At 38.0% G+C, this 13,792-nt stretch overlaps 1 protein-coding gene across 1 annotated transcript in view; it reads right to left on the reverse strand.

The window, feature by feature from the left end:
• Positions 1 to 13,626, reverse strand: part of UBE2K (ubiquitin-conjugating enzyme E2K) — a gene marked incomplete at its 5' end in the record, with an annotated part of 36,623 nt that extends 22,997 nt beyond the window's left edge. The window contains one exon of the mRNA XM_009869560.1: positions 13,390 to 13,626. Coding sequence (XP_009867862.1) covers positions 13,390 to 13,626 — 237 coding nt within the window. The remainder of the gene's footprint in view (positions 1 to 13,389) is intronic.
• Positions 13,627 to 13,792: the final 166 nt, after the last annotated feature.

Consider the following 13,792-nt stretch of genomic DNA (forward strand, 5'->3'; position numbering starts at 1 on the left):
TTTTACCATGCCCTCCATATTTTATTGACACAGTTAAAGAACCTTTCCTGCTATTGTGATAGGCTTTTCAAGGTGCAACGCAGCTTGACCCTTTCAATTCTTCCCTCTTCCTTCATCCCTAGAGCAGTAACTAATATTTAACCGTACTGAAGTGATTTTTCTTCCAATTAAATCTGTGTTTTGCTACAACTTTTCCTCTTAACAAGGATCACATAGGGAAAATTACTTAATTTTAGCAGCTCTAACATAATAAATCCCTGGCCTCCACCATGATCACTCAAGCTGTCTCTGAAATACTATTAACAGCTGACTTGCCCAAAAGTGTGCCTCTGACACCAATTATGTTAGCACAGAATTTACACATTAACTTGTGGTCTCACAACACAAAGTTGATTTTCCAGAAGTTCTACAAAGACCTCATTACATTCCCATACCAAGTCCAAAACAGCATGACCTCCTGTTGATTCAGTAACAATTTAGTGACTAAATCACTGGGCTGGAGGTTCCTGAAATACGAATCATGCCACTGCTAGCAGCACTTATTTCCATAATCTCAAAGTTAATTTCTGTAGCAATACGATTCCCACTAACATTTCTTGCCAACATGAAAACTCTCCGACATCAAAATAATTTGCTAGGAATTTAAAAGCCCAACACCACACCATCAGAACTTCCCATCACCTTTTTTCTTCATATTCTAGCTGGATTACAAATAGCCTTTTTTTCCTTTTTAAACACATTCCCTTCTTCACACGAGGGCTCTAGTCAAAAGATTTGTCATCTTTTAGACCATCACAACTGCTGAGACTCTTCACACATTGCTACAGTCACACTTGTCCAATTTTGTTCTGTCTCATGGAGATTGATCTCCAGTGCTTGGGAGGCACACAAAGAGTGAGGCAGAAAACTTGGAAAAGATTCATAAGGCACTTCCTTTCATTACAAAACCTTCATCTCTAAGAAGAAACCTAAAAGAATCAATCTTTCACAGAGTCGTTCTGTGAGCATCTCCCAAAGATTGGACATACATTCACAGTAGCTATTAACAGATAATATTGACTTGCCCTTGCCTGACTCCTCTTTAGAAAAGATAATCCAGAATTACACCGTCTAGTCTTACACCTAAATATCTTCCTCCTATAAAACACATAATCCACTCCAGTAGAAACTTTGAAGACCAAGTCCTACCACCAAAGACTGGTCACACACATCTTCTCCAGTTCTACCAAAATCCCTTCAGAAAGCAGCTCCAGAACTTGCAATATTATTCTTGGCAGACAACCTCATTCCTTTTATTCACTAGTCTACAGTCTTAACAAGAAGTCCCTCAGAGGGGCCTGCCTTTTTTTTTTTTTTTTTACAGTTAATTCACCCTTTCTCCTGAGCCTTCCATGCCACCTCCTTCCCACTTCTCCAATCTACCTTTACAAACCTCTTTTATGAGTTATTCATGGCCTGTTATATCCTGCACTAGTCCAGGACCTCCATCCTTAAAAAAAAAAGAAAAAAAAAATCAATTTTTTTTCCCCCACAGAAAATAAAAAAGCAAAGAGACAGGACTATAAGACCACCACCGGAATACAGTTACAGAATCACAGAATGGGTTGGGTTGGAAGGGACCTTAAAGATTATCTAGGACCAACTCTCTGCCATGGGAGGGACACATCTCACTTGACCAGGTTGCTCAACATCCCATCCAAATTGGCCTTCAACACTTCTAGAGAGGTGGCTTCCACAGCTTCCCTGGGCAACCTGTTCTAGTATGTCACTACCATCACAGAGAATTTCTTCCTAATATCTAATCTAAATCTACCTTCTTTCAGTTGGAAACCATTAGCCCTTGTCCTATAATGACACTCTATCAGAGTCCCTCCCTTTCTTTCCTGTAGAACTGGAAGGCTGCTATAAGGTCTCTCCAGAGTCTTCTCCAGGCTGAACAACCCCAACTCTCTCAGCATGTCCTCACAGGGAAGGTGCTCCAGACCCCTTCACGGGCTCCTCTGGACCCTCTCCAACAGGTGCACAACCTTCTCGTGTTGGCAGCCCCAGAGGCAGACATAGAACTGCAGGTACATTAAGACAAAACAATGAAAATTACACTGTTCTAAACATTTACTTCCCTCATACAAAACACTGTTTATATTTACCAAGAAATTAATTATATATTCCATGTTCAAGCCAGTCCTGAAGACTGAAGGTACATAAAATTACTTTTTTTAAGAAGTAGGAATTCCAAGCGCATCAGAATTTATGCTTTCTAAAAAGCCTCTAAATTCTGCAGTTATTTTTGTAAGTAGGCTACCAGGAAAAATAAAAAGCTTAACCTCGGATAATCAACAGAAAAACACGTATTATCAGAGCTGGCATTTTTTTTGATAGATACTCCTAGGTTTAATCAGAAATGCAGGAATAATGTTTTGGGGTTGTTTGGGTTTTTTTTTTTTGGTGATTACATGGCTATCATATTTTGACATGTACTCAATCCTCTTGAGTGGAAGGAAAAAAACATCCCAAAAGCCCTCACACTCCCATGTCAGTCATTGCTACAAAGCACATTGTATGCGATCATAATGCAGTACTTAGTTTATATAGAAAAAAGTTGAGTGAAGTTATTCTACAACTATCCACCTCTATTTACGTCCCCCTCATGACACTATCTTAACATTAGACCTTTGATCCCTGCATAATAAAATTACTCTTAAAAATTTAAGAGGTCAAATTCTCCACAAAGCATCCATACTATGTTTTAAACTGCTGTGGTCAGAACAAAAAAAAAAAAGAAAGGAAGCGATCTTTATCAGCAATATTAACACCTTTAATTTAGCATGTTACTTCCTCAAACCAAAAGTAATGTTAAATTGAACTACTCCCTGTATGTTGAGTGTATCTGTCTCACCTTATATATTCAGATACCACGTGTAAAATTCATATAAAATCTCTTTTGAGTATAAATGAGTTGGTAAATAAGGATTTATGAAAACAAAAACCAACATACACAAACAAAATACCCTAAAGAGAATTAGATTTAGAATTTAAAATCCAGTGATTACTTCTGAGTAATTCTGTGCATAAATAACACCAAAGTCCTGCTATTCCACAGAGTGATTCATTATCTGCAGCCTGTGATTTTACAGGTCCTCTAACAAGATTTTCTTCTATCCTACATAAAGTTCCCCTTAAGATAAAGTATGACTATTTTCTGTTAATTAACTTTGCTTTTACAGAAAATAATTAATAGAAAACTCTAGAAACATATGAATATAAGCAAAAAAACCCCAGACATAAAAACACTAACCAGAAGAGACACACATATAAATGGTAAGTGACATGTATAGATAAATGAATTGCAATAAAAGCACCTAAGTATTAAAACTCTATTTAGTTCTTTAAGACTAGCAACTTTCACATTAAGGAAAAGTTTTAATAAGTGACAAAAACACTAAAGAATGCATATGCCAATATTTCAGCAAAGATCAAATAATCATTTGAAAAATTTATCTAGATTTTTCTCAACTAAGGACAAAGTCCACAACCTTGCAAGGGAGGGCATGCAATTAAAGCAAAATGTTTTCTACAACTAATTATTTTCCAATCACACCAAGAAAATAGTACTTTATCTACATTTTAGATTTTAAAAAAATTAATATTGACTCCTCTGAGGTATACTGGCAACAAACACTTTTTAGCCACCTTAAAAACTAATAAAAAATTAGTTACAACTTACAAATGCAAAGTAGGTACTTTTGAACATCCAAACATTTTACACTGATGCTGTTAAGGATCAATATTTAAACCAAATTAAGTACAAAATAATTCACCCCAGTCTGAAGCCACGCTAGCAAAATTAATCTATGGTACTGTAAAATTACTAGTGTCTCAAAACTCTTCTTATCCTCCCCCTCAATTCATATCCTACCACAATATCTCAATTCTACACTAAAGTCTGGCATGAACATACATGTGAAGAGAATTATAGAAAAAGATCTGATTGACTATCATGAGATCCATATAATGCTATTTTTCCAGAAGACCACGTGTAATCCAAGTCAACATACACACTGAGCAGAGAACTCACACATTTCAGTAGCAGTTTACTCTGTTAAACAATTATTTAAATTAATAACTTAAAGAGCAAGTTCGTTCTTATCCTATTTACCTAGCCCTTGCAAATCTGTGGATAAGCATTCAAAGTAATTTTGGTTTGCCGTCATTGCCGCATTATTTTCTTATGCTCTTTTGCTACAATGCCATTTAATCTCTCAACTCAGTCCAACTGATTCCGCTCGCTCTCCTTCACTGGTATTTCAGAAAGGGATGACCCCAACAAAAGCTCCCCTCCCAAGTCAACTGTCAGCCTCTCCTCTCACCTCCTTGGCATTAGTTCTTTTCAAACCAACACTCTACTCTTCTTAACCCTTTGCTACCCCAGAGTAGCTCAGGACAAGTACACTGCATCCACTCAGTTCATTCTTTTGCGGGAAAAGAGCAAAAAGACAGGATATATCACTCTGCGAGGAGAAGTGCAGGGAACTGTCCTGCAGCAAAACGGCAATTCCAACTTCAAAAATAGAGGTCTGTAAAGCTGTTGATTCTTTTATTTTGCCCCAAAGAGCTGCCAAAGCAAGAAGAAGTAGTTCAATACGTGGGAAGTATTTCTTCAGACTTACTCCACATTGTAAGATGGAATCAAGTGCATGTCCAGAGCTTGAGCTTGTTATTAAGAAGCAGAAATGTCACGATTACCACAGTCACACCTATGGAACACTGCACTATCACCAGAGATCAGGAGATCACATTTGGCTTCTCAGAGAGAGGTCTTGCTGACCTTCAAAGCACAGAGTAATATGAGTCTGTGAAACAATCAAAAGTTTGGAGCAGAGCAAGGAGAAAAGAGGAAACTAATCTAAAGTACATCAAAAAGCTGTTTTCCTAGATAAGAAAAGGTCAAAGAAATGCATTTTCTTAAAACACTCCCATGTTCTTTGACCCTACTATCAGTTTCAGTCTTGAAATTCATCCACATTTCACGTCCTATTTCATCTCACTGTATTTACATGTATTTTATGATTATGCTTGTTTTACTAAAAATATGCAAGATCATTTTTGCATGATTCTTCATTTACTGATCAATACACTGCATTACTATACATAACTTGGGCTTTAATATAACTACAAAGCTACAAATATTAATACTGTGGTACTGGTAGATGGACTAGAATTTTCATATTTAGCAGTTTTATTTATTGAATGCATCTTGATAAGATTTAATAAAATGCATTAACAAGAGACTAAACTTGTGCTAGCTTTAAAATTCTGTATTATTACATGTTTACAGACAAGAATAATACTGAGAGGGCTTTTTTTTCCCTGTCAGAACACCAAACATCTCAAATACTTAAACATCTTGATTTTGCAAAAGTCAGACTTGAAGCATCACCAAGTTTTAGTAAAACTTTTAAGGTATCTAAATAGCTATCCTCCCTAACATTCACTTGTTAGAACATCATTCCACAGAAAAAAAAAAAAGTAAAGAGACTGTACTTCTATGGCAACTTAAGACAGTCTAACACCTGCCACAGTCCTAATTTCCTCCTGGTCCCAGTAAAACCAACTTAAAGGAGAGTGAAGGATTTTGAGCAAGCATTCATACAACTGAAGAGCAAACATGTTAACCAAAGCTATTTTTGTTACTAATTTTTTTCATTTTACCCCAACTCTGTTTTGATTCACCACAAACGCTGCAAGTAAGAGGAGCACAGCAGTCAGACAAGGAGCCATGCTGCCAAAAAAACATGACACTGCTTCTTGGCACTGCCTTAGGACAACTTTAGAATAATTTTGGAACTTCAGGTCTAGTGCTTGCCTTAACTATTTCTGACAAAACCATCAAAACAGTCATGGATGCACAAAAGTGTAACTGACACAGCTATGGTGGCATAAGCCCCAAGTGCAGCTATAGTCATTGCACGTCTCACTAACAGGTAGTGTGGTTAAACTGGAAACACTATGCTGAAAAAGCTGTGTCCATAACAGCATATTTACATTCCTGTGCTGCCATAAGGGCCCCTACACAGTCATGGGCTTCATCTACCCATGCAAGATAGTTACAGTACCTCAGCACTCGCCACGGGCAAGAGCTGCCCAAATCTAACACAAGCACCACTGAAATACTCAACATCAGAATGTGCACAGCGTAAGGGACTTCTGGTTCACAGAATCACAGAATGTTAGGGGTTTGGAAGGGACCTCTGAAGATCATCTAGTCCAACCTTCATCCCAGCATACCTAACCAGTACATACAGTTCTGGAGAACTGTATTCCAGAAAGCCTAAATGAACAAGCAATTTTGCAGGAATACAAGATGCATTTTTCTTGTCTTTTTATGCACAGTTCTGTCATCAATGCAAAACAACTGAAAGACCCTACAGATAAAGTACGTATTAAAGAATCAGTTTGAACCATACTATAAACACACAAAACCATTTGATGCAGATTCTGCAGTCAATTCTCTAAGTCTACCCTGCTTCAGTTGCTAGTAATCCTACGTATAAAAGAACCACAGGATTCAGCTCATTTTAAATCAATTATGTTAATTCACTCACAGTCCCAGAGCTTGAAGACTTGCAGAAATAGCTCAGAACATTTTTTTCCCTACTAGCTTCCCATATGGACACCCTTATTCCAAGGTGGAATAAGGCATGAAGGCTCTAAGAGTTTCCAGAAAGACAGGAAACAACACACCTACCATCATTTCCATAGAAGCAATGAAATAATGAACACAAATTAGCTTCCTACATGGTTTATGACAACAAAGGTAGACAGGATAGTCCCTATTAGCATTCCAACAGAAGAATGATACACAGGATGAACCCAGCTCTCAGACATAAACACAGCCAAACTGGAGTTATATCATACAACTAACTGAGTGCAATGGTATCCAAGAAGGCATAAATGCTGAATGAAGCTTCTTCCGCAGCTAGGGACATTCACAACATCGCGCTCCTGCGTAGGACACTGTGAAGACTAGAAGAGCAATCAACGGTTCTCTTACAACATACTAGAATAACAGACACAGATGAGGTCCTCAAACAAGGTTATTTTTGCTGCTTAGAGAGGTACTTTATTACATAGATACTATTTTATTACATACTCAGGGTTGGCATATTAAAGTGTTGCCAATTCAAATATTACAAGTATTAACACTGATATAATCTGAAGGGGAAATGCTGGTAAGTCAGGAGTATAGAAGTGGACTATGTCCTTAAGAGTACCATAGAGAATACTATTTCTCAAAATTCCCACTTTGTCATAAAAAACTAAATTGTTTATTTTACTTATCTAAATTGCCGCAAAATTTTACCAAGTCTATCAGAGACAAAAAGATAGTCTGCATGCACATTATAAAGTTTAACCCAAAGCATTTTCTCCATTTAATGCCAACCGCAATTATTAGTGTAAAAGTGATGAAGTACACTAGTGACAACAGCCCTTACCAGGATCACAAAACAAGCTAGAAATTGTTTAACAAGTGAATAATTTAAAGGACTATACCAAATACTTGCACTAGTTTGACAAGTCTAATACAACTGAAAGACCATTAGACCACTCAGGACTGGTCTGTTAACCAGCACTTTTCCTGCAGTTTATAGTTCCACAAATTTACCACGATAAAGCATTAACTTCACTTAACTTTCACACAAAGTAAAGTTCACTAACCTTAAGACTCATACAATTCTGTCCTATTAAAGCCAAACTCCTGGAAACAAGCACAGAAGAATGAGTGGGAGACTGAAGACAGTTAAAGAGTTGGCTAAATCCAACCAGTCCCTAGGTTCACAAACTGTGGTCTGAGGGCACCATCTGGTAGCTGCAGCCTAACCCCTAATTCTGAACTGACCAACCCAGTCCTGGGATCAGAGACTGCTCGCTTTCCTCAGATTTTTAAGAGATTACAGAATAAAACCAAATGAGCTCAACTCCAATGGAGACGAAGCTTCATTTTTCTGCTTTCAACTTACTCCCAAAACCTTTAGGATTCTGCAAACCAAGTAGACTATTCATTAGAAATCCGGACTCAACTGGATATGCATTTAACATGAAAAATGCCACTCACTGAACTCAGGAAGTAATAGACCTTTCCTTCCTTGCACAAATATTCCCACTACCAATACTCGACCAACTCGTGCATCTGGTCCAATGATAACTAACATATGTTAACTATTTTGAATCACAGATTTTAGTAATATTCATAATACTAGTGCTTATTAGTATCTACATAATAATGATCTTAAAAATGAGGTGGTATTAATTCATAGAACTTGAAAAACAGCTACATGATTCAAACAAACAGGCATAAAACTACAAGCAAAGTAATAATTCAAAAAAGATCACCTTAGAAGTGAGATTAATTAGTTTTCTTAAAACTTCCTAGTAAATGCATTTTGAGCTAACTATTCTTCAGTTACCAAAAAAAATTACTGATGAACAAATTCATTTGAAGGTAAAGATCTACAGAACCATTCTGCATTATCTTCCAGTACAAACTAAAAGATATAACCAAACACACCACAGATGGAAAATCAAAAGATATACAGTAACTGCATCTCAAAGTCTTTTTCATGTAATTATAGGAAACCAGTCTAAATTCTGTCTTGCCTAAAATCATAGGCACAGCTTGAAATACACACTAGACAAAATTATCTTTGGCAACATACAAAGGATTTCAAACAGCTGTTTTAAAGTTATGATCTTCACATTTCAGATAAACGCAGCTTAAGGAAGCATTACAGATCTCATATCTGTTCTACCTTCAAGGTTCCAACCCAGAACTTGTTCAATCTAAAAACCCTGAGAGCTTTACATTTCCAGAATAAAACAGCCTCTAACTTGAAGAGCAGAGGAATCACTATTGCCTTACAATAGTGGAAACTTCTGAACTAAGAAGTCTACTTTAAAATTCTTCATTTATAGGGGACTGTTTTACCAGGTGTGGCAACAGAGCTGAAGCCTCTGCCTGTACGTTTTCCTTCAGAAAGAGAAAACACACAGTAATTAAAAGGCAAATGTATGCAAGAAATATGCAGTCATGTAAGAAGAGACACCTGGGTGGCCTCTAGTCCTACCTCCTGCTCAAAGGAAGTCCAAAGAGCAGGCTGCTCAAGAACTTTAGTTTTGAGCTGAAGGATAAAATCCACAATCTCACTAGTCAATCTGTTTAAATGCTTGACTACTATCAGAGTAATGTTTTTTCCTCCAGTATATAGTCAGAATTTCCCATGTTTCAGCTCATCTGTTGCTTCTTGTCCTATCCCCATGCACTTCTGAGACTAGGCTGGCTGACAGTTCTCTCATCCTCTCCTCATATATCACGTGCTCCAGCGCCTTAACCACCTCAATGGTGTTCTGCTGAGCTCACTCCAGTATACCAATGCCCTAGACTGGAAAGTCCAAGACTGGACACAGTACACCAGATACTGTCTTGTAAGCACAGAACAGAGATGAAGAATCGCTTCTCACAACTCACCAACTACATTCTTGCCAATGCAACCTAGTACATGGCTGGGCTTCTTCACCACAAGAGCACTGCTGAACCACATTCAGCTTGCTCTCCACCAGGTGTTTTCCTACTAGCCTGCTTCGTTTCCAGTCAGGCTCCAGTCTTTATGTACCACCGTGCGGCCTTACTTCCTTCCAGACACAGGATTTGGTACCTGGCCCTGTTGAACTTCCAAAGATTGCTGTCAGCGCATTCACTTCTCCAGCCTAAGATCTTTTGCACAGCAGCTCTGGACTCCAACACGCTCACACCCCATCACCATCACTTTTTTAATCATATGCAAGCCTCCTCAGAGCCTGAACAGAGGTTGGCACCAATGACAGTGTAAGAGTTCTGCTCTTTACACCTTTTACCTTTGTATCTTTTAATTAACTAGGCATGCTCTAGCTCTACTCACACAAACAGCCACACCGCACTCACTAAACCTCTACTGACTTGAATGAGACTATTCTTACAAATCAAAATTTAAGCATATGAAGTAACAGAAAATGGACACCGTTAAAAAAAAAAAAATGCTGATTCAGGAGCCATACCAGAAGATCTCATTCTTATGTATCTGCATCAGTTCTACAAAAGTGGGAAGAAAAACAAGCATCCATAATTTCCAGCAAGTCCATCCAGTAACACTAAAGCACAATTACTACTTAAAGCTTCAATCTCAGAGATGTAAGCAAACCAAAGTAAAGAAGTTTTTCTGAGCCTGAAGATTAAACACTTATGATTTTTTCCACATAGCAAGAAGGTTTCAGAGACACCACTTAGCATCTTACTGACAGAAAACACAAGACCTCTAGGTGAAACAGTAAAAAAAAACCACCACCAAACCACCAGAGCTACTCGCTAGGTATCTAAAAGCCTAAGAAGGGACATGGCATGGCAGACTACCATTACCTCTCCCTTCCTCCTGTAAATCACAAAACCACACAGTGGACTCCAAAACAAATGTCTGCTTCCTTCTTTGAAATTAAATACTTCGAATTCTGCCATTAACCTGCTGTCTCCATTTCAATGCTATTTTGGATACAGGCAAGTTACAAATTTTAACTTTCTGCTCATGCAGATATTCTATAACTGCAGTGAAATTTAATTCACTCTTGGCTCTATCTGTGTTTACCTCCCCTGCAGATAAACCACTGCCTCTTGATATTCATAAGAGAAGAACGTTCTGTGGTAGAGACACTAGCAACTTTCTTCTTGCTAGGAAAAAGCTATGTTTCCTAATGTGTCATCTTGAGTACCAGAGCAGTGGCTTCACTGTAAGGTATCTATTAGCCACCAACTTACAGATGGCCAAAAAAAATCTTACATTTCCACATGATGAAAGAAACTGGATGGCAAATTAAACATTGACTCCTTCAATGGCTAAATGATACAATTTCTTTAAAATGCAGCACCAATATTCCATTATTATATGAAAACAAGTCACACATCATTCAACACACCTGCTGAAAAATTAGACCACAAAGCTTTTCATCATGTTTCTATTCATTGTTAAATGCCAGATTCTTCCTCTCATAAGACAGTTGAGCACAGGTAAGGGTTTGGCTACCCAGTGCAGCATTCCAGTAACTCTATTCTGAAATACCAGCTAACCTTCACCAGAGCCTTCACCCATCTATCAAGAGTGGGATACTATTCTCCCCCCATCTATTTATTGGTTTATCAACCTGCAGCTTCCTAGTTTTGTCCTAAATGTGTTTTGCAGCTTTAGAATTTCAGCCCATAAAACCAACAAGATAACAGAACAGGAAAAGAAAGTTGAGTAACTGATCCTTTGCCTAGACTAGGATTTGGAGTACGATCTGATTTAATTCACTGCTTACTCATTTTAGAATTTCAATACAATCATAGTACTCCTAACATCTATTTAACCAGTCAAGTTACTATCTAGGTTAACAAAACAGCTACATCTTTGTTAAAGATGCAGTACCTCACCTATCTTAGATTTTTTTAAAGCTTTTTCCATACACAAAGGTAAAAAAAATTTAAATCATACTTCAGAGAGCACTCCTGACAAAGAAATTGTTGTTGGTTTTATCTAAAGAGATGCAAATTTACAAGGATCTCTCCTACACAATATCCCACTTTGTACGTTAATACATAGGGCTTATAATAAAACTTGACATAATAAAGCAAGCAGAGCAAAACCACTTCTGTTACCTATGTGTGAAGAGACTTTAAGTATTTTTGTTCAAAATATACAAGGAGAACCAGTCTAAACTTAAAAAGGTTTAAACCCTCCACCTCTTATCTGTAAGCCAGAGAGCAAGATAGTCTAAAAGTCACATTTTAGTCATTTCCCAAAAATGCCATTTAATCAAGAAAACAGAAAATCAAGTAATATGAGATGTATATTCAGTCATATGAACAGTAAGGATCCAAGATTCCCAAGATCCTCTCCACAGATCCTTATCCATTGCAAGGATAAACACACCTCTCAGAACTTTTTCTTCACTCATCTTCAAATGCAGAAGGAATTGCCATCCAGCCGCTCCCTTTTTAAAAAGAAAAATTTGGTTCCACCATTCTATTTCAGTCCAAAGGAGAGTACTACAAAAAGCTACAGAACAAACTTCCTATGTACTTTTCCCAAGTGTGCCTGCCTGCTCACCCTCCCTCAGCATTTGTGCTCATACTGCATCTGAAAGGAAACAGGAGGGTTGCTCATCATGTTGATGTAGTTCAAAGCAGCAAATCAAGAATAATTTAAGTGGAGATAATGTAAGCCATTTAGTCTTCAGAGAGAGGCTCAAAAATTCTAAATAACAAATTTAGCATCACCATTCATGAAAAAGATTTGTTGGGGCTTTAAGAAGTAAGGTTTAACAATCATTTTGGTACACAAATCACAAAAAATCCCACAAACATCTTGTCCTCTGTGATCTGTAGTACTTGGTTATACCTCCATTCACCATTTCACTCCATATGTTCTCATGCTTAGTGGTGCTGACACCATAGCTTGACTGCCTTTGAATACACAAGCATTCACAAAAAACTTTGCTTGCAACTCAGACAGCAATTGAGTAATGCTGAAATTTTGCATTTAAGATAGCATATTCCCTAACTAACAATTTTATCCATACCACTATATCAATATAACACTCACATGTAGCTTGCTCATGGCAGAAATAAAAAGAAATATCAAACACTTCTGTACTATAATTTTAAAAGTCCATCATTTCAGTTTTGCAAGAATTGTGGTCTTCTTTCTGAAAAGTTTTAGGCTGCTTAAAGGCTATTTCTTAACACTTTCAACATTCTGCACTGAAACATTCAATGCAGACTAAACAAACAGAACAGTGGAGGATGTGCTGCTCACTAGTTCCAGCCTTTAGTCTGGACCCCAAACCTATGGAAGACTTTTTTTTTCTACATAAAGAAAAGGGAAATAGTCTTGAAGCCTTTAGACAGCACTTTCAAATAAAAACTTCTTTGTTCCCACAACATCAGCCAGTTATATGCGGTACAAGGTCTAGATTTTCTAGCTTTGGTATAAGAGGTCTCCACCTAGAAATTTCTCCTAGTTTACATGCAGTTCTCTACACGCTGTGCAATAGCTTGGGGAGACCAGCCTGGGCTCTTAAGGCAGCTGTAAAACAAGGCCTTTACATTTTTCTAGGGGCTAGTCCAAGCTGCATAGCAACAATACTGTCAGCATATATTTAATTTAAAAGTATATCAAACTACCGCTACACTAAACACATTCTCCTTAAGTCATCAGTACCTTCCGAAAATTGTCCTCTTGATATTTTTCCTCCATCAATAGGTCCAGATTCCTAAATCACCAGCTTTGAGAGTTACATATTCACATTAATATTTCACAACCATCTAACCTGCAACAACATCCCAAGTAGGACGACAGTGACGACACGACCATTAAAACCCATCTGGCTGACACCCAACAACTCGGATACGGACGCAGCAAAAGCTGCACTGATGCAACCCTGCAAACGCTGCGATACATTCCCTCGAACTGATCGGAACTTCTCTGGTGACGCCCGGAAAGCAGAGCGCTTCCCTGGCCGGCCACCACCGGCCTCCCAGAGTGCCCGGGGAACCAGGTACCGTGACTGAGGGGAGGGGAGGCTTTAAAGGCATCCACCTAAAGACGAGCAAGCCTGCCGTGTGATAAAAGGAAGCTCTGTATTAAAGTAACCTCAATAAATACAGGTTTATTTGCAACCAGTAATAATAACAGCGGCCACACTCGCAGCCTCAGGCTGAAGGGGATGCGGG

This window comes from Apaloderma vittatum, unplaced genomic scaffold (genome assembly GCF_000703405.1).
Source record: "Apaloderma vittatum isolate BGI_N311 unplaced genomic scaffold, ASM70340v1 scaffold10085, whole genome shotgun sequence".
NCBI lineage: Eukaryota > Metazoa > Chordata > Aves > Trogoniformes > Trogonidae > Apaloderma > Apaloderma vittatum.